The 22,778-nt window shown below is 41.1% G+C and overlaps 1 protein-coding gene across 1 annotated transcript in view; it reads right to left on the reverse strand.

Annotated features, from left to right (window-relative positions):
* Positions 1-22,778, reverse strand: part of IMPG2 (interphotoreceptor matrix proteoglycan 2) — a 61,926-nt gene that overhangs the window by 9,151 nt on the left and 29,997 nt on the right. The window contains exons 6-14 of the mRNA XM_054815613.1: positions 19,641-19,693; positions 19,083-19,174; positions 14,880-15,041; positions 11,891-11,949; positions 10,497-10,514; positions 8,215-8,459; positions 7,553-7,635; positions 3,431-3,755; positions 15-1,753 (exon numbers count right to left, since the gene is read on the reverse strand). Coding sequence (XP_054671588.1) covers positions 15-1,753; positions 3,431-3,755; positions 7,553-7,635; positions 8,215-8,459; positions 10,497-10,514; positions 11,891-11,949; positions 14,880-15,041; positions 19,083-19,174; positions 19,641-19,693 — 2,776 coding nt within the window. The remainder of the gene's footprint in view (positions 1-14; positions 1,754-3,430; positions 3,756-7,552; positions 7,636-8,214; positions 8,460-10,496; positions 10,515-11,890; positions 11,950-14,879; positions 15,042-19,082; positions 19,175-19,640; positions 19,694-22,778) is intronic.

A 22,778-nucleotide genomic window follows, 5' to 3' on the forward strand; every position in this document is an offset into this window, starting at 1 on the left:
GAAGTGATTCTTACCAGTTCCAAGAATCGTTGCTCCAACGCTTTGTATTCAGGGGAGTTTTTATTAAACAGGTCCTCTGAAAACATCATGTTGGTAACGCGAAGGCTGAAAAACACGACCAGAGCTCGCGATGAGACAGGTGTGCTGTTGCGATTTTCGTGTGTGGCCCAAGCCACACTGGCCATCTCTGTGGATTGGAGACGAGTCGTTAGCTCCACGTGACTTTCAGTCATGCTCCTTCCCTCCTCAGTTGGCTCAGGAGAAAAGCGAACAGTGCTCACACGATCCAGGTCTGCTGAAACATCCGGGACTCTCGTTATTTCATCTCCCAGCTTTGTTGAGGTAGCCACAGATGATGACATCGTGGATCCCACAGTAGGGAGATGGGATGGAAGCTCAACAGCGCTTGTTGTTACAGTCACCGTTACGTAAGAGTTCGTAACAGTGCTGAAGCTCATGGAAACATGCGCGTCGTCGTCTGTACCACCCTGTCCAGTGAAGCCCTCTAGAACAGTGGTCTGATCTATTACAGAAGGAACTGCAGCTGAAACTTGAGTGGCAGTTGGCATTGCTGATTGCACTGTCTGATCTAATGAGTTTTCTAGTGCTTTGTCAGTAGGCCAGACATCAGCTGGTTTCTTCACTGCTGATCCAGTAGTGTCTTGGCCTGCCAGCGATGAATCTAAGGTTTGCTGCTCTTCTGTGGAAGCATCAGGGTTTACTGTGGAAGGATCTGCAGTCAGAATAGTTTCTGAAGAGCTTGTGTCCAAGTGGCCAATTGTAGCAGCTTCAGTTACATCTGACACTGTGAATAGTTCTACCACCATTGTCCTGTCTTCATTTTGGTGTTCAACTGCTTCAGAAATGATGTTCTGACCTACACCGGACTCTTTGGGTTGGTCCATACTGACAGTCCCTGCAGATGTAAGGAGACTATCTTCCACAGACAGGCCTGTGTTGTGCAGTGGGACAGGGGCCTCTCCAGTTGGCATGTCTACAAAGGAACGGTCCACTGAAGGCTCCAAAACTAAGGATGGTCTAACAAAAGGATCATACATGCCCAATGTTTCTGTCTGTGTAGATGGTTCCACAGATGATGGCTCTTCTGTCTGTAACAGAGGTACCTGCTGAGTTGTAGTCTCTGGAAATACAAATATTTCAGATTCATCCAGGAAATCTTCTTTTACATTGGCCATAGCTTCATTCTCATCTTTGGAAGGATCATCTAATTTATTCCCAGAGTTAAGAATATAGTCTAAGATGATGCCTTCAGGAATATCCTCAGTTCTGATTAACAAAGACTCATTGTCATCTTCAAGCCAGCTATCAGGACCAGGGTAGAAAATTGGTTCCAGTGTTGCTTCGTCCCAAGGCCAAATACTTGATTCCATTTCTTTTCCCGAACCATCAAGAGCTGACCCAGACCCATCATCATATATAACTCTATCACCAAGATATATATCAGTTTCATCTTCCATAGGGTGTACTTCTAAGGGAAAATTAAGTTCTTCTACAGACTCATGCAACACAGAGTCTGCATTGTTACTGCCTGCAGTACCCTGAGTTACTTCTTCCTTCTCCACAGATACTGTTTCTTTAATATCAGTCTCTATGACTGATGAAGAGGCCACTGTTGGTGCAGAAAGCAGAGGAACTGCATGATCATCTGTAGACGGAGGTTCTTTAGGCACAAGGTGAGGAAGAGGACTTGAAGGCAAAGGAAGGTCTTCAGATAGTCCAGTATCTTCAAACGCTAAAAATAAAAATAAATTTCCAATTAGAATCATAGAATTGTTTTTGTTAGAAAAGACCTTTAAGATCGAGTCCAACCGTTAACCAAGCACTGCCAAGTCCACCACTAAACCACGTCCCTAAGCACCACATCTACGCGTCTTTTAAATACCTGCAGGGATGGTGACTCAACCACGTCCCTGGGCAGGCTGTTCCAGTGCTTGACAACCCTTTTGGTGAAGAAATTTTTCCTAATATCCAATCTAAACCTCCCCTGGCACAACTTGAGGCCATTTCCTCATGTCCTAGTGCTTGTTACTTGGGAGAAGAGACCAACACCCACCTGGCTACAACCTCCTGTCAGGGAGTTGCAGGGAGTGATTAGGTCTCCCCTCAGCCTCCTTTTCTCCAGGCACTAAACAACCCCGGTTCCCTCAGCCATTCCTCATAAGACTTGTGCTCTAGACCCTTCACCAGCTTCGCTGCCCTTCTTTGGACACGCTCCAGCACCTCAATGTCTTTCTTGTCACGAGGGGCCCAAAACCAAACAGTGTTCAAGGTGCGGCCTCCCCAGTGCCGAGTAAAGGGGACAATCACTTCCCTCGTCCTGCCGGCTATGCTAGTTCTGATACCAGCCAGGTGCTCTTGGCCTTCTTGGCCACCTGGGCACACTGTCAGCTCATGTTCAGCCAGCTGTCGACCAACACCCTCAGGTCCTTTACCGCCGGGCAGCTTTCCAGCCACTCTCCCTTGAGCCTGTAGCGTTGCACAAGGTTGTTGTGACCCAAGTGCAGGACCTGGCACTTGGCCTTGTTGAACCTCAGGCACTTGGTCCCGGCCTATCGATCCAGCCTGTCCAGATCCCTCTGTAGACCCTTCCTACCCTCAAGCCCATCAACACTCCCGCACAACTTGGTGTCATTTGCAAACTGACTGAGGGTGCACTCGATCCCCTTGTCCAGATCATTGGTAAAGATATTATAGAGCACTGGCCCCAGTACAGAGCCCTGGGGAACACCACTTGTGACTGGCCGCCAACTGGATTTAACTCCATTCACCACAACTCTTTGGGCCCAGCCATCCAGCCAGATTTTTACCCAGTGAAAAGTACGCCCGTCCAAGCTGTGAGCAGCCAGTTTCTCCAGAAGAATGCTGTGGGAGTTGTTGTTTATAATAAAAAGTGTCAAAGTCCATGCATTTTATTGTCTACAGATCTCTGTTCAGCATGTTCCCATGATATATCCTGGCCTTTGTATGCCGAAGTCAGAAGGACCCCTGCTCGCTTCTCCCACTTTTCATTCAGATACTCTATGGGCCAAGTCATGACTGCAGAGTAAGCAATAAAGGCAGTAACTGTGCGGCACGTCCTTAGGCTAGTCAGTCTACTTCAGAGATCAGTTATCTCTGGCATCAACTAAACAAGCCCTATACGAAAATACTTCTGTGCAATTAAGCAAGTATCAAGGGCATACATTTCCTGAAGGTACAAACAGTCATTATTAGCTGTTACAAACATTTAACCTTAGCATATTGTTCTTGGATACATGCATACAGGAAAGGTAAAAACTATCAGAGAAAGATATCCAATTTTTTAGACCTTTCTGAAAAGTAATTTAGGTGAACTACACCTTTGGTGAGTATCAGGAAGCACTGGCATCCAAATTTAAGCTTCAGTCAATGGCTTAATCAATTAACTTACCATCTAAAGAACTGGGGGCTGAAAGCCATTCCAGAGAGTCCACAGAATCACGCCCTAACACTGGCGCAGTGACCAAATGAGGAGTCTGATTCTCATCCTCTAAATTCAGCCCATCAGGCAAAGAAGTGATGTCAGCCTCTGAGGAGAGCGGAGCTTCAGGTGCCAAACTGGCCTCAGGGTCCAGGTTTTCTGGTCTTGGCCAGATTTCATTGTCATTGGACTGTTCACTATCTGAAGCGGAATCTGGTTTGGCGAAATCAAAGGGCAAGGTATTGCTGACAGTTGATTCATCTGCTGAAGGCCGTTCAGCTAAAAAGGTGCTGTCCTGGAACATAAACCCACTATTAATATTTCCACTATTACAGGGGAAGCATTGGCTGTCCACGTCGGGCTGAACACATAGAGGGTGTTAACAGCAGCCAACAGCAAAATCTGGTACTACTGCCTCTGTGAGAAAGTAACACACAGCAGCAGGAGGGGCCAAACTGGGAGGACTGGCAAATATATACCCTTTGCTAATCATGTGCAATGTACACGTAAAGTGCACATCCTTGTGACATGCATTTCATGTCCAGTCGTGACCACTACAAAGGGAAACAAGCCATTCAGATTGTTTGGAGTGCAGCTTCAGTTCTGATATTAAGAGATTTACCATCTATACCCATCCCATCTCCTCTCCTTTTCTTTACTGAAAAAATGGATCGGTCTGTTTCTAATTAAAACAAAGCTAAATGCGCACAGTACTGTCTGCCTTCCTAAAGCATGAAGAGGTCTTACCAGCTATTATTCATCACCTACATAATCAATACAGTAATTATAATATTATAGTCACTATGATACATAAAAGTTTAGAAACTGAACTAGTATGCATGTCCTGTGGTCATTTCTTGCTATCTTTCAGTATGTGGGTCTGAGAACCCAGGAGGGAAACAAAGACCATAATGTAAAGAAGAGTGTTTAGAACCTGGAATAATTTTAGTCTCAAAGCCGAGGTGCAGAAAAAAAAGAAATCTATCAGCGGTAGTGATGAACAACAAAGAGTATGCACAATGAATTTGTGAATTGTTTGAAATATGAAAAAAGAATGTGTTTTTAAATCTCCAATTTTCACACTGCTTACTTCTCCATACCCCAATCGTTGTTTGGTTTACAGTTAAAATACTTAGCACATTTCATCTCTGAATATTAATCTACTACCTCAGTGTTTCATGAGATAATTATATTGAATGAAAAGATTAAGTTATTTGGTCAAGGCTACAAAAGCACACTGACTGCTAAACCTCAGGAATTTCACATGGATACCTGCGCACACATCAATGCTGTGCAATAGTCTGATATGGGCAAAAAAAACCCCTTGGGGTACGAAAAACTGCCAAACAATTTCAAGAAGCAGCAATTTACTAAGAACTAACCAGTTGCTGATGGTGACTAGTGAAGTTAAGTGGGCAGTGGACACAGGCTTCTGTAATACATATTACAGTTCAAAATCATTTTAACCATTTCTGTAGCTCACCATTCCTGACTCATCTCTTTCTTTTACTTGATCAGCATGAATAACAGAAAGAGTCCAAATACTTTTCAATTGGAAATATTACTCCTGGTTGAAACATCAGTGAACTAAATTTTCAACTTCATTCAAACTGCATTTGAGCGCTTTGGAAACAAGCCAGTTCAGGTATTTCTATTAAATTATTTGTCTACTTGTATTGATCACATTTTTATAGCCAGTTGTTATGCCACCACAGTCTCGTCACATTTTTTATTTTATACAGTAACAATCAGTTGAAAAGTATATATACCGTATAGACATGTGCTCCAGCAATTGTCTTTTTTGGCAAAATTGACCACTATAAATAAAGCTGTAAAAAAAGTTACTGTGCAAGATTAGAAACAAATTATACATATAAATTCCACAAAGAAAGAATAAGGACTACCAGCAATAGCTTCTCAATACATTTCTTTTTTATGTGAGCATTTAGTTGCCAGGGATTGCACTTCATTTATTTGAATGTGGATAGATGTTCCTATGACAACTAACATTATTCAAAGATTCTTGTTACAGTGCAATATATTATATTAACAAGTTTAATATCACATTGGCAAGTTCTGCTTTTCGCTAATGTCTTTTGAAAGGCTTACAAATATGACAGATGACTGCAAACACAGAATCCCCTCCCTCATTTTCCATTTGCTCCTGCCAGAAAGGCATTGTATTCAGAAAGCCAGAGCATTCTACCTGTTACAACTCAACAGAAATAACAAGAAAATACAGATTTCAAAAACTAGACTTGATTTTTTCTTCACTTTTTAAGAGTGCTGTAGAACTCAAACAAAAGAATTAATGATTTGTTGGTACCATCTGCTTCCAATTAGATGGTGAAGTCATGATAGTCCTACATTATGTCATGAGTATGTATGATAATACAAATCCAACTTATTCTCAAATCAGCTAAGAAAAATAACAGCAAAATTCTTTTTCATAGGCAACAGTTCTACTTAACAGTATCTACTTGAATCATAAAGGTTTGATATCTGTGGAAGTAATTGACTAATTGTTTCAGCCTTGTTTACTGTTCAAGCATGTTTATGATTTCTTTCAATTTATCTGAAGTTACTTCCTAAATTTTCTGTGTATTGCAGATTGTACACAGCTGATTTTTGGGTATACTCAGTATCTTTTACATAATTAGAGTTTTTGATGGAAGACATAGATGACATTATTAATATTCATAGTCCATGATTAGAAAAATGTAACTTCCAGAAATTTTTCTTGTACATACTATTCCCTAAACATGGCTTAAAATTTATTATTGCAAAGCTACCTCTACTTTAAAATCTTCTTGCCTGCACATCTGTCAGAGTATCCACAGACAGAATGTAAAGATGGCAGAATTCTTTGTCTTACTAAAATAAAAAAAAAAATCTGCAATATTTTAATCTAGTTAGGTAGCTCTAGTAAAGAGAAAGCCCTTTCCTGAAAGTTAACTTAAATTCATGTTTATCCACACCATATTTAAGCCATTTATGGCAAATCCACATGAATTTGCATTTTAGACATCAATGATTAGTTTTTAAAATTCAGGGAAAACTGGCATGAAATTAAGGATATAATTTTTATACCTGTGACCACTGTAGCAAGAATATTTCAGTTCTGTGAAGTGACTATGAATTTTGCTTCCCTAAAGATTAGAAGTTGGCCTGAAATTAAATGTGTCTGTGTTCACAATATTATCTCACAATGAACTTAGTGAGAACCTACCATCAAGCATAGGTGGACCGGGATTTTGTGGCACAAACTGAGCTCATTTCTTCTTGGAAGGTGCATCGGTGGTACACAACAGACTGCAGAGCAGAAACCTACTGGATAAATCCTTAAGCCTAGACAACGCTCCACTATTGAGAAATTCTAGCTGTCAGCAGAACTAATTGACTTGATCTCAGTGTTGCTGGCACCTGACTTGGCATCTCTGCTTAAAGCCCCTTTGTATTGTACAGACATGGTCGGGGATACTACATCTCCTGTCCAATGGGGAACTTCAGTCCATGTCCTGGGTTGTTCCAGAGGTAATCAGAGGAGATAATTATGATTTTGAGGGAAAAAAAAAAAAAAAGAAACCGCTAGCTATTATTTCTGTGTGTTTCCTTTGCTGGCATTAAGGAGATGGGCATCATTTTAAAACTGAACTGAGGACTTTCAGTGAAAGCAATACGGTAACAAAAGGAGCATACGAAACTTACCATTTTATCTCTTCTAGCAGCCAGCTTTAGTGCTTACATCTATTTCTCACTTTCCAAAGATAGATAGTATTGTGGGAAGAATAATTTCTTTAGAGCAATTTACAGTCTAAACGTTATGAAAAAACAGACAAAGGAAGCCTAAGAAGCAAGGCCTGGCTGTACAGCCAGGAACACGGTACTACCATTAACAGAAGATGATCACAGAAAACTGTTGTGCAACAGATATCAAATTATCAGATGAGAGATTTCACCAGGTGTGCCTTCATTACTACTTATTCTGCATGAACAACAGGACAGAGAAGGTCTGGCTGCTGGCTGCAATTTTGCCTTGCTGAGTTAAGTGTTAAAATGTGTCCAAAGGCCACCACTCAGAACCATACTCACATCGAACTCCGGGTGCTCCAGCACAACTGGATGCTCAGTAATCCAGGCTAGGTCTTCTGGTGTAGGGTGCAGTATTTCTTTCACTGCGGAAATATAAATACTTGGGATCTAAAGGCTGCAGTAGCAGTGTGAGGAAGTTGTTTTTGAGGACTCACTGAAAAACCCTCCCTCATCTCAGATTTACGAGTAAAACCTTTTCGAAAAGTTTGCCAGATTTTGTTTCTGGAAATGCCCCTAGATCTCTGACAGGAAGTACAGAGGAAAGATGAGAACAGAGGGGTGGACAGCACTCCTCCGCCACCTCCAGCAGGATCACTGAATATTCAGCAATAAACCAGGTATTTCCTTTGTGCGGCTCAAGGCCAACACAGGGCTACTAAGCTGAAGGTCGTCTTGGTGCAACGTGCATCATGTCTACCACATTCCCCCTCAATTCCTGTTAATTTTGGGAAGTATTACTGAAATTGCATACCACAAACCTCGGTGTCAAAAAAAGAGGCTAATCTAATGGATTAAGAATTGGATACTACTGTTAATGACTTGCCCTGGTTAAGATCAGAGCAAAACAAGCTACAACACAGCTGAATAATTCACTCATCTGAGATTTATTTTTATAAAACTTCAGATGTGTGGCCCACCAATGCATCGTAAGTAATACCCACCATTAGTAAGTTGGAGAGAGTTAGGGTCTAAAGATAAGGAAGTGTTTTCAAGCAAGGCATTTTTCTGGAGGATTTCAGCAATATAATCCCGGAAATCACTGATGGTGTACACAACTGTTGGATTATCCTCAATGCCCATAAAGGAGTTGTCCTCCACCTTGTTGGAATGAAGGTTAATCAGGTCCCAGGTGGCATTGCTGATGGCTTTTCCATCAAATGTAACAGCATAGTGAACTTCCACCCCACTTCAGTTGTACAAAGAAAAAGAGAATACAGATGAGAGACGCAACGTTTTCCAATGTGTAGCAAACACTATGATTCTTTTTCCCCAAGAACTTGTGTCAATAACCTTTTTTAATATAAAAATATATTGCTTTAAAGGATTCTAAATAAAAACAATTTAATTCTTTTCACACTCTTGTCTGCCTGCCTGTGCTTTCCACCACTGCAAAGTTCTTGAGGAAAAGGCTACCAGAACCTGACATCTGGTCTGGTCCCAGCCCTGTATTTCTACTAGCGAATGGCAGACAGACCACAACCAGACCAAAACATTGGCTTTCTGTCAGCATTATGAATGGGCCCACCAGCATGCAGTGATGTGAGCGATGATTTTAAGATCATGCCAATGATGGGAATGGCTCTGAGGTATGAAAACAGCAAGGAAAACCAGGCTGTATATAGTAGCAATCAACAGTAGCAAGAGGGAGCCCTGATCACTCACCGTGCAGTGTCAATCTGCTTGAAATAATGTCTTTAATAGCAATAAAATAGTATTTAATACAGCTTATAATTGGCATAATTTTTGAGACTCATTTGATCACTTCTTCTTGAACTAAGATTTGTCTGTGTGTGCAGCTTAGCTTTTTTCATATTAACTCTCCTCCATGTTCTTAATTTTCTTTTCCTGAATGCACGTGGATGTCCTTTCCCACATGACAGCATAGGCAGCAATCAGATTTACCATACACTGGGCATAAGCACAAGGGAGCTTTAGAAAATATAACATATTTTGGCTGTACACAGGGCACAGCAAAAAAATGAAGTAATCTATGAAGTGTTAGAAAAATGTGCTCCAAAGACAGGTTTTCCTCATTCCACAGAGGTGAACTGGATTGCTAAAGTAATGCTTCTGTTCAGAGAAGTCTCTAAAGACCCAGATACAGCAGAGACATAATCAGCAAAGACACTGACCAAAACCAGGAGCCTGCGGAAGTTTTGCTGCTGGCTCTATCATTGAAATGAGCCCGCCATAGGCTCACCATGGGCACTGACGGTCAGCACAGGAAATAAAAAAGGGCAGCAGTAGTGAAAAGGCACAGCAAAGATGGAATACAGTATGCTCCTCAAAAGTAACATTTAGATTTAATACAACTGTGCTGTCAGTTGCAGTTAATAATTCCTAACTAATAACTATGACACCATCATCTGTCCGGGAAGGGCTAAAACATCTGGCGCTTGGAACATAGTCTTTGTGAATAGTTGCATGCATCTTAGCCTGCAGAAGTGCAGAAGAGTAGAGGATGGCTTTAAGTCGCTATTGTTTGTGAAGAGATTTGTGTTTTCTAACCTTTATTCTAAAATTAAAATGCTCATTCTCTGTAAAACTGTTTGTGGAAACTGGTTACACCTTTGCTGAGAAATACACAAAAGAAAATAATACATCTAGTATGTAAAAGGCTGCAGTTCATTTTCTGTCTTGTGAAATTCTTAAAATACTAAAGGAGGAAAATTTTGGATGCTTAACCTGCATATGTCTGATGAAAACCAAGTCCAGACTGATCCCATCTTCTGCTAAGGAATGTTTATAAAACTACTACTAAGATGTGCAGCACCTCTGGCCTTGAAGTAGCTAAGCCAACTGCTTTGCTGGACAACTGTAGTTTTCCTTATGTACTTCAGTTTCTATAATAATCATCCTGTATCTATTCAAGACTTTGCTGCAAAGTATAAAGACCTTGAGTCATCATCAAGCAATCTTGTTTTCTTCACAAAAGAGACCCCTATACCCAAGTTAGCCCTGTAGCTGACTTGTGTTTAGAACATTTTCCCCACGTAATTTTTTTATGATTAGGACTTAAATAAGCAAATAAGGTTTATCCATACATAATCCAAACAGAGTTTGAGTTACTTGCAGTTTCTGGTAGAATCCCCTCACATAATATTTATGCTGGATAACTATCTTGCTCTGGTGCCAACACTACAAATCCCCAAAACAGTGTCCTCCAGCTAAACATGTTTTTCCATCTGTATTATGACAATAGCTATAAAAAAGTTGTCTTTACCTGTCCTCCTCAGGAGAGCTGAATATAGAAACAAAACAAAACACAACAAAACCTGTTAAATCAATGTTATAATTTCCTTTAAGTCTTCTATCTTTAGCAAATCTGCTTTGGTATTCTAGAGGGCACACAAATTTGAAAAAGCATAAAGCAAAACGGTTATAAGTCGCATAGGTATTCTGCTACATCATAAACTGTTCTGCTTTGACTGAACTGAGATATTTCCTATTAATTGCAAGGAATTAGCAGAGCAGAGCCATCTCACCTTATTGCAAATAATGCAGTCAAATTGCTGTCAGCACCAAGAAAATCAAGGCTCACTAATTCTACCTAAACGTTTAGTTTACAAACACGTTTTTTGTCATGCACAGCAGAGCACAGAGCTCTGGTGCTTTGTCAGAAATATCGACCTTTTATCTGTCTTCTCAAATCAACCAAGAGCTTGCAAACGTATTAGAGTGCAGATACCAAGATGGAAGGTTTTGCTACCTTCCAGGCTGGAAACTGAACACAGGCCAGGGTTCAACCATAAAACCTTTCTCACCATAGCTGCTTTGTTACCTGCATGTATTCTAGCTACAATACTACAGCCAATAAATTCTAAGAAACACAGCTTACAAAGTCTCAAAGAAAACACAATTTAAATTAACTCATGAACAGCCTCATTAGATTCTGAAAGTTATATTGTAATCTGTCATCCATGTACCCCCAAACTCAGATATCAGGTGTTCAACGAATAATGCACAGGATACCCTTTTCCCTCAAATTAATTTAAAATGTCATTCCGAAGCACAAATTGATCTGAGGAAACTAGTCTTTAAAAAAAATATTTGTAAGAATAGAGTTAAAACATTGCATATCATTTATCAAACTATTCACCCACCTTTGCTTAGATCAAAGGGAGAAAGACCTTTACATATCTCAAACATCAACCTTTAGAGTAATCCCAAATTAACATTAAGTAGTTTAAAAAAATTTAAATACACCACGTTTTTCCAAAAAGGTTTCTGTGCTCTTCCTCGTTTAATACTAGGACATGTCAACATTACTGAACAAGTATCAGATACTAATTTTGAATTAGAAAAGATCTCTCTTAATTTTAGGATAGAATCTTGAGTAAGAATGCCTTGTCTTAAAATCAAGGCAAGCATATCATGTGAGATTCTCTGGTGGATGCCAGGAGCCAAGAAGAGATGATTACATTTACATACAGTTCTGTATTTCTATTTCAACCTCTCTATATAGAGAGATACCAAATATGAAAGAACTTGTGCTTTGGTTAACACATCCTAGGAACTCCCACACACGCCTGACATTCTTCCAAGTATGGTGCTAGCACATCGCACCATCGTACATGATCGGTTTCAATCACCACGTATGCATCACTATCTTTTTACCTGTAATCCAGGACATGGATGCTTTTGTATCCAGGTAGTCCTTCAAATACACTTTCGATCTATTTTGAGGAGAAAACAAAAAATTAACACAGATTTCCTTCACCCTATTCATTTAGTGAAAAAATCAGGAAGAATTTTCAACATTTTCTAAAAATGTATCTGAGCTGTTATATCTAATAGGAGAAAAATGGTTGAATATTCTCTCTCTTTATGGAAGAAGAGTTTTGGTGACATTGTTTCATTATTAGAAAAGAAAAAGTATGAAGAACAACATCCAGCGTTCCCCAAGAACTGTAAGAAACATTCAAAGGAGGGGAAATTGAAACAGACTCTGCAGAGATCTGCACTGCCCTTAGCAGACTACATTCTTTCTCCTATTTATGCAGCACAAACCCTACTCTACCCAAAAGGTTTCCATTACCTCCCAAACCTCTTTGGATTAAAAAGAATTCAGGAAAATGCTTTGTACCTTAGCAACTTAAAGAAGAGGAGCAGCAGACACTGGAGGAACAGGAACCTCTTAGACTTCAAAGAGGCGCAAATGCATTACATAGTGCAAAACATGGCTCATCTCCACTGCTCTAAACATACAAAGGGCTCAGGAGTGACTGGCAGTGCTACTCACAAAAGACAAGTGTGGGCAGCAAAATGGCAGGACATCCAGGCCTAATTCAATAGTCAACTGCGTTACACGAGACAAAACCAAGAAATAATAGTATTGACAGTTCGTGCTGGTTTGTTGCATTTTTTTCCTCCCAGAAGATCCTTGCCAGCTGAGGATTATTTTTTACTCCTCAAATTCTTCTTCCCTTCCCCAATCTCCCTATTTTTAAACTGTCTCTGGTGAGACTTAAACAATCGAAGTGCTGCCGACTTTCTTTTTTTCAAGAGCTTCTTTGTCCAAGCACAGAGAAAACCAGGCAAGGGATCAAAGGAGTGGAACATCCGTGTGCCAGGTGGACTCTGTCCCATCTGACATTTCTTCCACACACACAGTATGGCCTTGCTACTTGGCCACACAACTAGGAAAATTAAGATGTCTAGCCTACGCTAGCAACTTGTGACAGTTGTGGTGATGCTTTTTGGCTGCAGTGAAGGGTACATCTCTTTCCCACCTGGCCCAGGATCTGGCACAGGCTTAACCCCAGTAAAAGGGGCTGAACAGAAAACCCCAACTAAATGGGACTAAGAAGGAAGCAAAGCTGGAGAAAAGATAAGCCTCATGATGCGCTGCTGTATGGTACCCTAGATGCCTCTCCCAAGAGAAAGGAAAGACAAACTCCCTGCTCCAAGAAAATGATGGTAATAAAATTACCATCATTATAGAAAAAAAAAAAAAATTTGGAAACAATAGGGAGAGGAAAGTTAGGAGATAGCAGTATGATCATATTTTAAATATGCATTTGTATATTGGTGGGCCAGTAACTTTATTTGTAGCATACAAATGAAAACATTAAATTTTAATTAAAATTAAATTAACTTGAAATCAAGTTTTAATAAATCATGCATATATGTGTATTTGTATATATTTATATGTATACACACATATGTATATTTTCTTTGAAGTAGCTGCCTAACAGCCTAAATCATGGTTCGTTCCCACTGACGCCAATGGAATTTAAGCACGTGTTTAAGAACTGGCTGGAGGGTTTTAAAATGTGCTCACATGCACTGCCGATCCTGGGCATGAATGAGAAGCAGGAGTTCTCTCAGCAGCCTAGATTTCGGAGAGTATCTTACTGCAGTGCACAATGATTCATTTGAAGACATGTTGCTCCTGAGCAGAAATAATGAGTGAGTTCTGCTATTTGCGACTTCTTCTGATTTCCTCATCTATCACCTACTCTGTATAGACAGATTCTCTAGATTGATGCCAGAGTTTCTTCTGCACTCCAAAATCTGGACATTGTGTAATCATGGGGATATCCTATATCCCATTTCAGTGCTCAGCTTCTGTATGAGACCCAGAGCATGCCTACATAGGCAGATGCTGATGGACCTGTACGCCTTCTGCCTGCACTCCACGTTAATGCGGTGCTACACCTGAATTACTCGAGCTGAACTTCCAGCACTGCCTCAGCACAGGTTGATGGTTCTGACCTGCAGTTGATTCATGTCCTGCCATTTGAGAGTGTGGGCAGGGTGGTTTGCTAAGACCCTCAAACTGCATTTTTCACTCCCCAGTTTCAAACCAACTACATTGCAGAAGAACTTGAACTGGACAACAAGATTAGAAAGCACTGAAATAAACTCCAGGCAGACTGGTCACTAGAGAGATGTTAAATGTATCTTTAAAATTTAAGATTTTCAAGTCCTAATATTTTAAGAACTAATGAAGTTGCATCAAGAGGCAAACAAGAATCTTGTCACTTCTCTGTGAGTTTAAAAGCTCTACTGCAGTAACACTGACAGGGAGACGTACTGAAAATTCTGAAAGGATTGTAAGGCCAAAGTTAGCCCTGGTAGAAATAGGTCCACTAAAATAAGTGGAAATGTTTTTCATTTATTAGTAACATCTGGCTCAGTTTCTTTTGCTAACACGAGGCAAAGTAAATTAAGAAAATCAGAAAATGGGGGAGAGAGAGCGAACAGTCCCTCAGAAGGGTCCTATTTAGAGTATGTCCCCATTCAGGTGTTCAGCATAATTTTCTGATCCTCCCAAAAGCATACTTTTACCTGTTTTGCCTGCAAAAATGACAGCAGTCTATTTTATGAGAAACACAAAAAGAAAACTAGAGTAATTGGTTTTTGGCAACTGGTATGCTACACACAACATATGGCACTCTGCTACTTCAAAAAGGCAGCATGTCAGACAGAACGGTGTACTCTCATAGTGGGGGAATATTTTCCAGCCTGCCTCAGGCAACAAAAGCCCTAAGCTGGATCTGCAGAGCCCATGAGAAAAAGGCAGTCCTAACACAGGTTCTGTGTGCTGCTATTGCTTTGCAGAGCCAGCAAAAAGAAAAAGGAAGCCAGGGAAGGAAATTACCTGAGAAATGAATTGTTCCGAGAGCAGTTGACGCTTCACAGCGGCTGGGTCCCTCAGCTCCTCACTGTACTTTTCACCAACAATCAAAATGCTGAACTCAATCATCTGTTCAGTTACAGGTCTCACTAGCTTCTCATCCTGCTTCTTTATCTCATTATTGATCTGGAAGGGAAGGAAGAAGGGATAAAACAAGAGGTGATTTAACGCCTTTTTTTGTTTTGCCAGTTGTTTTTTTCCAAGAAATAAATCCTCGTTACTCACCACAGACCAGATTCCTACCTATCCTGGATTTACTCCATGTAAAAAGCATCCCTAGATATGTATACGTACATACGGTCTGGCATCTGTCAACAGCACATGACATTCCTAAGCTTGGGTCCAAACATCTTTCTCATGTGGGCCAGAAACTTCCCCAGCTGCTGCAAACCTGGAGGTTTCTCTGGCTTGCGAAGGAGCAGAAAGCCTAAGCCCTCTCCATAAATGCTGTATGGACAGGAATACCTCGGGGCACTATTGGTGAGCCACACTGATGGTCACGGATATACTTAATGACATGTGAGAACCGCAGTCCAAAGCACAGCATGCTTACTTGAGCCATCAGCATACCTGCTTGCCTTGCACTGTAACGGGGTGCTCATGAAGCCTCAGGGACGGAAGTGGCAACTAATCAGGCAATCTAAGCAAGAACATTTTTTGAGAATTCTTGTTTTGCAGATAATTCTATTTTCCATTTGCACATCTTTACTCTAGTGCAAGGCCATCTAGTTGACCTCAGCTACAAAAAGAAATCCAGTTGTGTGGAACGTTCCTGAGGCAATTTAAAGTGCAACTATGGATATATGAACAGCTCACTTGAGCCCAGTCAGCAATAGGCTGATTTACCCCAAATTTACTCATTTATCACAAGGCTCCTACTTACTATTCCACCTGGAAGACAAGTTACCTTTGCCAAGTTCTACATTCAGAACAACACCCTGTATTGTTCAGCCTCAGTAAGTGAAGGATCCCCCCAGATACACAATGGGCATTGGGAGATCTGCATGGACCTCTGCTGAGCTAAAGTGGTGGGCTTCAACTGGTAGGTCTACAGTTGCCCAAGAAGCCCCACAGCAGTGGCTGTGCAATGCATCAGGGACATGTGTAGCTATCATGGCTGCCAGGGGCAGCAGTGAATTCCAAGTTTTAATCTAATTTGAATGACTGAGCAACACAGGAAGAACACTTTCTGCTTAGTTCTCTAGTATTTTACAACAAGCATATTATTCCTTGTGATATACTGAAAGACATGAGAAAAAACAGATATTGTTTTACTAGTTTGTTCTAAAACAAAAAATTGAGATTTGTAGGGGAGGGAAGGGAAGGCTGGCTTAAGTTAACTTTAGCCAAATAGCCAAATGTCTTCAGCTATTTACACGCAGTTGTTGCTTTTTCCCCCATTAAAAAGGAAAAAAGAGAGCCAACAAAACAGACCTTTTCAGCAACACTGCAGCCTGTGTTATGTATGGTGCAGGAAATGGAAAAACCTTTCTCCAGAAAGTTTAGCTGTCACCAGTGAGCAACTTATACATTGTTTAGGGACCCTCTAAAAATTTTTAGTTAAATTCTCTTCCTCCTCCCATCCCTTTTTTAGTAAATAACTTTGTTAAGGACCATAATGACTGGTACACTGCTTAAAGGTAGTTAGCATTTGAGAGATACATACCTAGCAGGTATATATGTGCTGCTACTATATGGCTGTTTGCAACGTCATGTAGTTTCAATCGTTTATCAGTCCCTCAAAACCAAAAGTGCAGTCAACATATGAGTGCAGAAGATGAGCTTTGCTGACTCTTGGTCTTGTAATCTGCAATGCATTTTGGCTGCACAGAGCAATGATGAGGTGTGATGTAACTGTATAGAGTGAAAACACTGTAGCAGCAGCAGCAATCTAATTCTGGTTTCTTTCTGATTTACTGAGTGGTCCTATTCCCTGCTCAGACAGAAATACTTCAGGCAGTTGTGTCTCAAAAAAGAATAATGGTATACATGGGACCAAACCACAAGTCTTCATACGTAATATAAAGTCAGACCCTGGACTTGAGTCAGAAGCTGTCTGCCTGTTTCATATTCAGTATTTATTCTTGGAAGCACAGTATCAGAGCTCCACAGTCAGCCTTGAAAGCTCTAGAAGAAAGCACAGTTTGGCCCAGCTTTGTTTCATGGCCATACTAGGTTACAGAACAGCGCAGTTAAACCCAGTACCATAAATCAGTTTCTACTTATATGCAGCATGTGCAACTTTGTAAGCTTCTCAGTAAATCCACTGAGAGTTTCACATTTATAAGAAAACAAAAGCCAGCTGATTCATATCACTGGTTTGCAAAATTTTCTTCAGTCATGTAAGCCCATGAATACTGCATTTGGAATCTAGAGTTTAGGCTTACATTTTAACGCAGAGGAGCTGTTTCCTGGAAGTGAATACTTCCCTGGGACCTATGTGGTGGTCGGCACTTCTGAAAGCCAGCTCACTTCTACAGAGACGTTTTAGATACTTGATGTAGGATTCCCTGTGTTGGGAGTTTTGTTTCAGTATTGAGGTCGGGTGACTGTAAGATGATAAATAAAAGTTCAGGAAAAGGAGCAGAGAATTGGAAGGCATCTTCAAGGCTATCTAGGCCATCTCTCTGCTGTCCTACACAATTGTACCACATGGACCCTTGAATTTAAGCAATTTAAGGTTGTATTGGGTTTGCGTGGCAAGGTTTTGGTAGTGGAGGGTGGCTTCTGTGAGAAGCCGCTAGAAGCTCCCCCCATGTCCGACAGAACCAGTTCCAGCTGGCTCCAAGACAGACCCACCGCTGGCCAAGGCCGAGCCCATCAGCCACAGGGGTAGCACCTCTGGGATAACAGAGTTAAGAAGGGGAAAAAGTTGCTGCGCAATGGCAATTGCAGCCAGAGAGAGGAGTGAGAATATGTGAGAGAAACAACTCTGCAGACACCAAAATCAGTGAAGGAGGGGAGGAGGTGCTCCAGGCACAGGAGCAGAGATTCCCCTGCAGCCCATGGAGAAGACCATGGTGAGGCAGGCTGTCCCCCTGCAGCTCATGGAGGTCCATGGTGGATCAGATATCCACCTGCAGCCCATGGAGGACCCCACGCCAGAGCAGGTGGATGCCCAAAGGAGGCTGTGACCCTGTGGGAAGCCTGTGCTGGAGCAAGCTCCTGGCAGGACCTGTGGCCCCATGGAGAGAGGAGCCCAGGCTGGAGCAGGTTTGCTGGCAGGACTTGTGACCACGTGGGGGACCCACACTGGAGCAGTCTGGTCCTGAGGGACTGCACTCAGTGAAAGGGACCCATGCTGGAGCAGTTCATGAAGAACTGCAGCCCGTTGGAAGGACTCAGACTGGAGAAGTTCGTGGAGGACTGTCTCCCGTGGGAGGGACCCCATGTTGGAGCAGGGGCAGAGGGTGAAGAGTCTTCCTCCTGAGGAGGAAGAGCGGCAGAGACAACACGTGATAAACTGACTGCAACCCCTGTTCTCTGTCCCTCTGTGCCGCTTGGCAGGAGGAAGTAGAGAAAACTGGGAGAAGAGTTAAGCCCAGGAAGAAGGGAGAGGTGGGGGGGAAGTGTTTTTAAGATTTAGTTTTTATTTCTCATTATCGTTCTCTGATTTGATTGGTAATGAATTAAACTAATTTCCCCAAGTCTAGTCTGTTTTGCCCATGACACTAATCGGTGAGTGATCTCTCCCCTTGTCCTTATCTCAACCCACGAGCCTTTCGTTACATTTCCTCTCCCCTGTCCAGCTGAGGAGGGGAGTGATAGAGCAGCTTCGGTGGGCACCTGGCCTCCTGCCAGGGTCAACCCACCACAAAGATGTATTGTGTTTCCATAGGAATAATAATGCTCCATATTCTTCTTGGAGGTCTCAGAAGCCCTAGGCATTCCCTGTCCAGTCCTATGTCACCAGCAAAATCCTTACCTGATAGCTCAACTGACCCATTCTCTCCCACTGTGGGAGAAGCGGCATTGCAAATCCTCTGCAAATGAAAAAAATACCTGCCCAGGAAATTATTTTAAAACTTTCTAAAGTTCATGCCCTGTTTTTATGAAATCTTAATTTGCTAACAACTTTAAGTACTAGGAAATGCAAATGACCACAACAATATTATTTAGAAAAGGCAACAGAATGCTGAACCAAATGAAAAAAAACCCAACACTCACAGTAGTGTCTGCATCTTCAATCTCATGGATGGTACCACCCGCAGGACTCTCAACAGAGATCTCATGAGCGGGAGGAACATTGGCAGCCGCATCTGAGATTGAAAAAGAGCAGTATTATTTTAAGGTTTTTTATACCCACGTACACGTAGATACACATAGCAGTAGATCAACAAGCATAAAGCAAGAGTAACATTTGATTCCTATTCCTATCATCATGACAGAAACAACACAGGAAACACCTGAAGAGCTTGAGGAAAAGTATCAAATACGCTAATCAGAATAAAATGCTAATGTTCTGTCTAAGCAGATGTATTTTTGGGAACATTAAGTTAAGTGCAATAAAAAGTACACAGAACTAATTTCTCAATAGGATTTTCATGATTCATACAATAACAAAATAACGTCAGCATATAACATGATCTCCAGATCACAAACAGCATTATTTGAGATACAAAAATTCATAGCTCTTTTGCTCTTTCTCAAATCCAACCACCACCGAATTTCTCAATTTTCTAGTAATTCAGAATCAGCCTTGACAGGAATTAGATGAAAACTGACCTCTCAATGTGGTAACATAAGCATCCGAAGCTGGAGTTGGAGTCTCACTACTGCTAAATAAAAATAAAATCAGAAATTAAAGTTGGACACGGTGAGATAGATTTATTAGTTTTTGATTTATCTGTGATTCTGCTGCCACACCAAAAAGCATGTTCGCAGAATAAATTTGTTATAGTACTACTATGCTGGTAACTTCATAAAAATTAGGCTTTGCAATATTTCAGTTATCTTTTGCAACCCAGACATTGGGTCACTTGCATCACACAACACACCATATGCCTCTCTGGGTTGCTAACCTCCTTATATTCCAACTGACTTGGAGTGCCCCCCCCCCAATACATTTTGCATTCTAGCAGTTCTGTAAAGGAAGCAAATGCAAAGACCAGAGATAAAACACAAAGATAACGTGTAATATTCTATAAAATGGTCAGTTTTTAAAATACTCTCCAGTGCACTAAAACATTGTAACTGTACTGAAATCACTGCAAGAAGATGGGTTCTTCTCATCATGACTTTTACCCTGCTTATTTGGAAATCATATCTTCAGATCAAAATCATATCTTCAAAAGGCATCAGTTTCCAAATCCAATTATTGTATTCACACACACATAAAACAACTCTAGGCCAAATATGGAAAAGAAAAACATTTCAGATAAAAATCACATGAAGACTGTCAGCCTCGAAGAAAAACTAACAGCTTTGACATGGCTCTTACAGTAAACCCAGGCTCCTTGGGGCCAATCCTGTTAGCCCTGAGCAACTGACAAGTTACCAAGAGTGGGAGACATGCTCTGACAGAAACAAGTCTTTCTTGAATGAAGAAAAAAATATTTTTCAGGTTTGTCATTATTTTTAATATATTCAGCCCAATCTGTAAGATTGGAAGTTTAAGTGCTGGAGAGAAACTGAACTGCAGACTTCAGAAAATCATTGAAGTCAATTGCATTGACATATTTCTCTCACTTCTAAAGGAATTCATTTTGTATTGGTGTCGTACTTGTGCCATAAAATAAGCATTGCAGCAAAGAGCCTTCACTGTAATATACACAAGTGCTGATATTACGTGAGCCATGCTTCCTAGCCTTGCCAGGTCTGATTTTTGATTCACATTACTGGTCTTGCAGACTGTCCTCAAGCAAAACTCCAGTCAAAGTTGATGGATATTTTGCTTCCTTCAGGACTTCAAATCAGTCTCTGCATCACTCCAAAAATCAAAGGCTTCCAGTACCACCCAGACAACCAGATCCAAAGTTACATACTAAAGTTACCAGGGCACAAGCATACAATCAAAGATATGACAGTTTCACTGAGTTAACATCCCAAACCCTGTTTCTCCCCCTGCCTCTCACAGGCACATAACACTTGCCAATAAACAGACCTGAAGAGAAATTTGATGAATTTTCTATTTAAGCCAAGAATCTTTTCACTCATGTTTCCCTCAGAGGCACAGGCTAGTCCTGCACATAATGATTAACTATACCAAAATATAGTAAGTTCAGGGAATGTTAAACTGACAGACTGAGATCTACATAACAATTATAAAATATTAATGAAAAATAAAATAATCTCCAGATGAACAAAGCAGAAAATACTTATTCAAGAGTTTAAACAAAACCTTCATGTATTTTCCTGAACAACTAAAGCCGATGAGCTATATGCAAGCTTTGAAATGTACAGTTATTTGTGTCTGCTTCCATCTCGTGGACACTGGTACCTGTCTTCAGCCAGCACAGTGCAAGGTAACTCTCTACCAATTCTTTGACAACCTCAGTAAATCTTGCAATGATTTCCAAGACTGGAAAGCCACATTTTTACTAGCAAGCATAATTTCGACAAGATATCCTCTTTTATCCTCTCTGCCACTGTCATCACATGTACAAAGAGTTCCAAGTTACTCATTCAAAAAACACCAACTTCTTTCTGCTACAAACCCCCCAAAAATTTCCATATTAAAAGCATTTAGATTTTTTTAAGAATGCTGGTTATATTTTAGAGGTATTCAGTTTCCTTACTTGTTTATGATCTTAGAACTGAAATTAAAACTATTGCTTAATTATTAATTAGTCAGATGAAATATTTTCCAATTAAATTCACTTAACTCCAAGGATGGATTCCTCTTACCCATTTCAATAGGCATTAGATTACATCTATACCAGAGCCTCACCAAATTACAGCATCCAGAAATAAAGCATCATATCTAATGACGGTATGTTCAGAAGCTAATATGATTCTACTTTTCAGGAGAGGTGAAACAATCTGGGATTTTACTTATTACAAACTGTTTAGTGTAACTAAGGTCAGAATAAAAACTCAACAAAAGCAAAGCAATGTGCTGTGAAACAGCTCTGCTACAGGATTTGTTTGAACTGAAGTGCTCAAACTCATACAATAAACATTAGCTAAGCCCTGTATCAACCCCCTTTTCTTGAGAAGGCAACAGCAAGAAATGTGATTTGCTTTAGTAGAATAATTTAGGCTCTGAGCTCAACCTGAGACTCACAGGACTCGGCCCAGCTACCCACGGGTCAAAGCCCAGTATACTTCAAGGGGCCTCAAGGCACTCCTGACCTCCAGCTGCTGCCCTGGAAGGCACTGGCCACCCATGGATCCCACGTCATCCCTGCCAGCCTTCTGCAGATGTCTGCTGTAACTTAAGGCATCTCAAAAGGACCTAAAAGGCTATCTGACCACCTGAGCAGTGGGTTAGCCTTGCCTAAAGCCCAGATGCCCACCCAGCTGCTCTCTCGCTCCTCCTTCTCAATGAGCCAGGGGAGAAAATACAACAAAAAAGTTCATGGGTTGAGATAAAGACAGGAAGATTGCTTACCAATAACCTCCATGGGCAAAACAGACTCACCTTGGGGAAAGTTAAGTTATCGCATGTAAATAGATTTGGGTAGTGAGAAACAAACACTAAAACACCACCTTTCCTCCACCCTTTCCCAGGCTCAGCTTCACTCCTGACTCCTCTACCTGGTGTGGGCTCTGCGGGGGCGGCAGTTCCTTCGGGAAATATCTACCTGCTCCAGCATGACTCCTCCACAGCCTGCAGGGAATACCTGCTCCGCCACGGAGCCTCTCCTCCTCTGACCTGGGTGTTCCCTATGCTGCCATTTCTCATTCTTTCCGTTCCCTCCT

The sequence above is a fragment of the Grus americana genome, chromosome 1 (genome assembly GCF_028858705.1).
Source record: "Grus americana isolate bGruAme1 chromosome 1, bGruAme1.mat, whole genome shotgun sequence".
NCBI classification, from domain to species: domain Eukaryota; kingdom Metazoa; phylum Chordata; class Aves; order Gruiformes; family Gruidae; genus Grus; species Grus americana.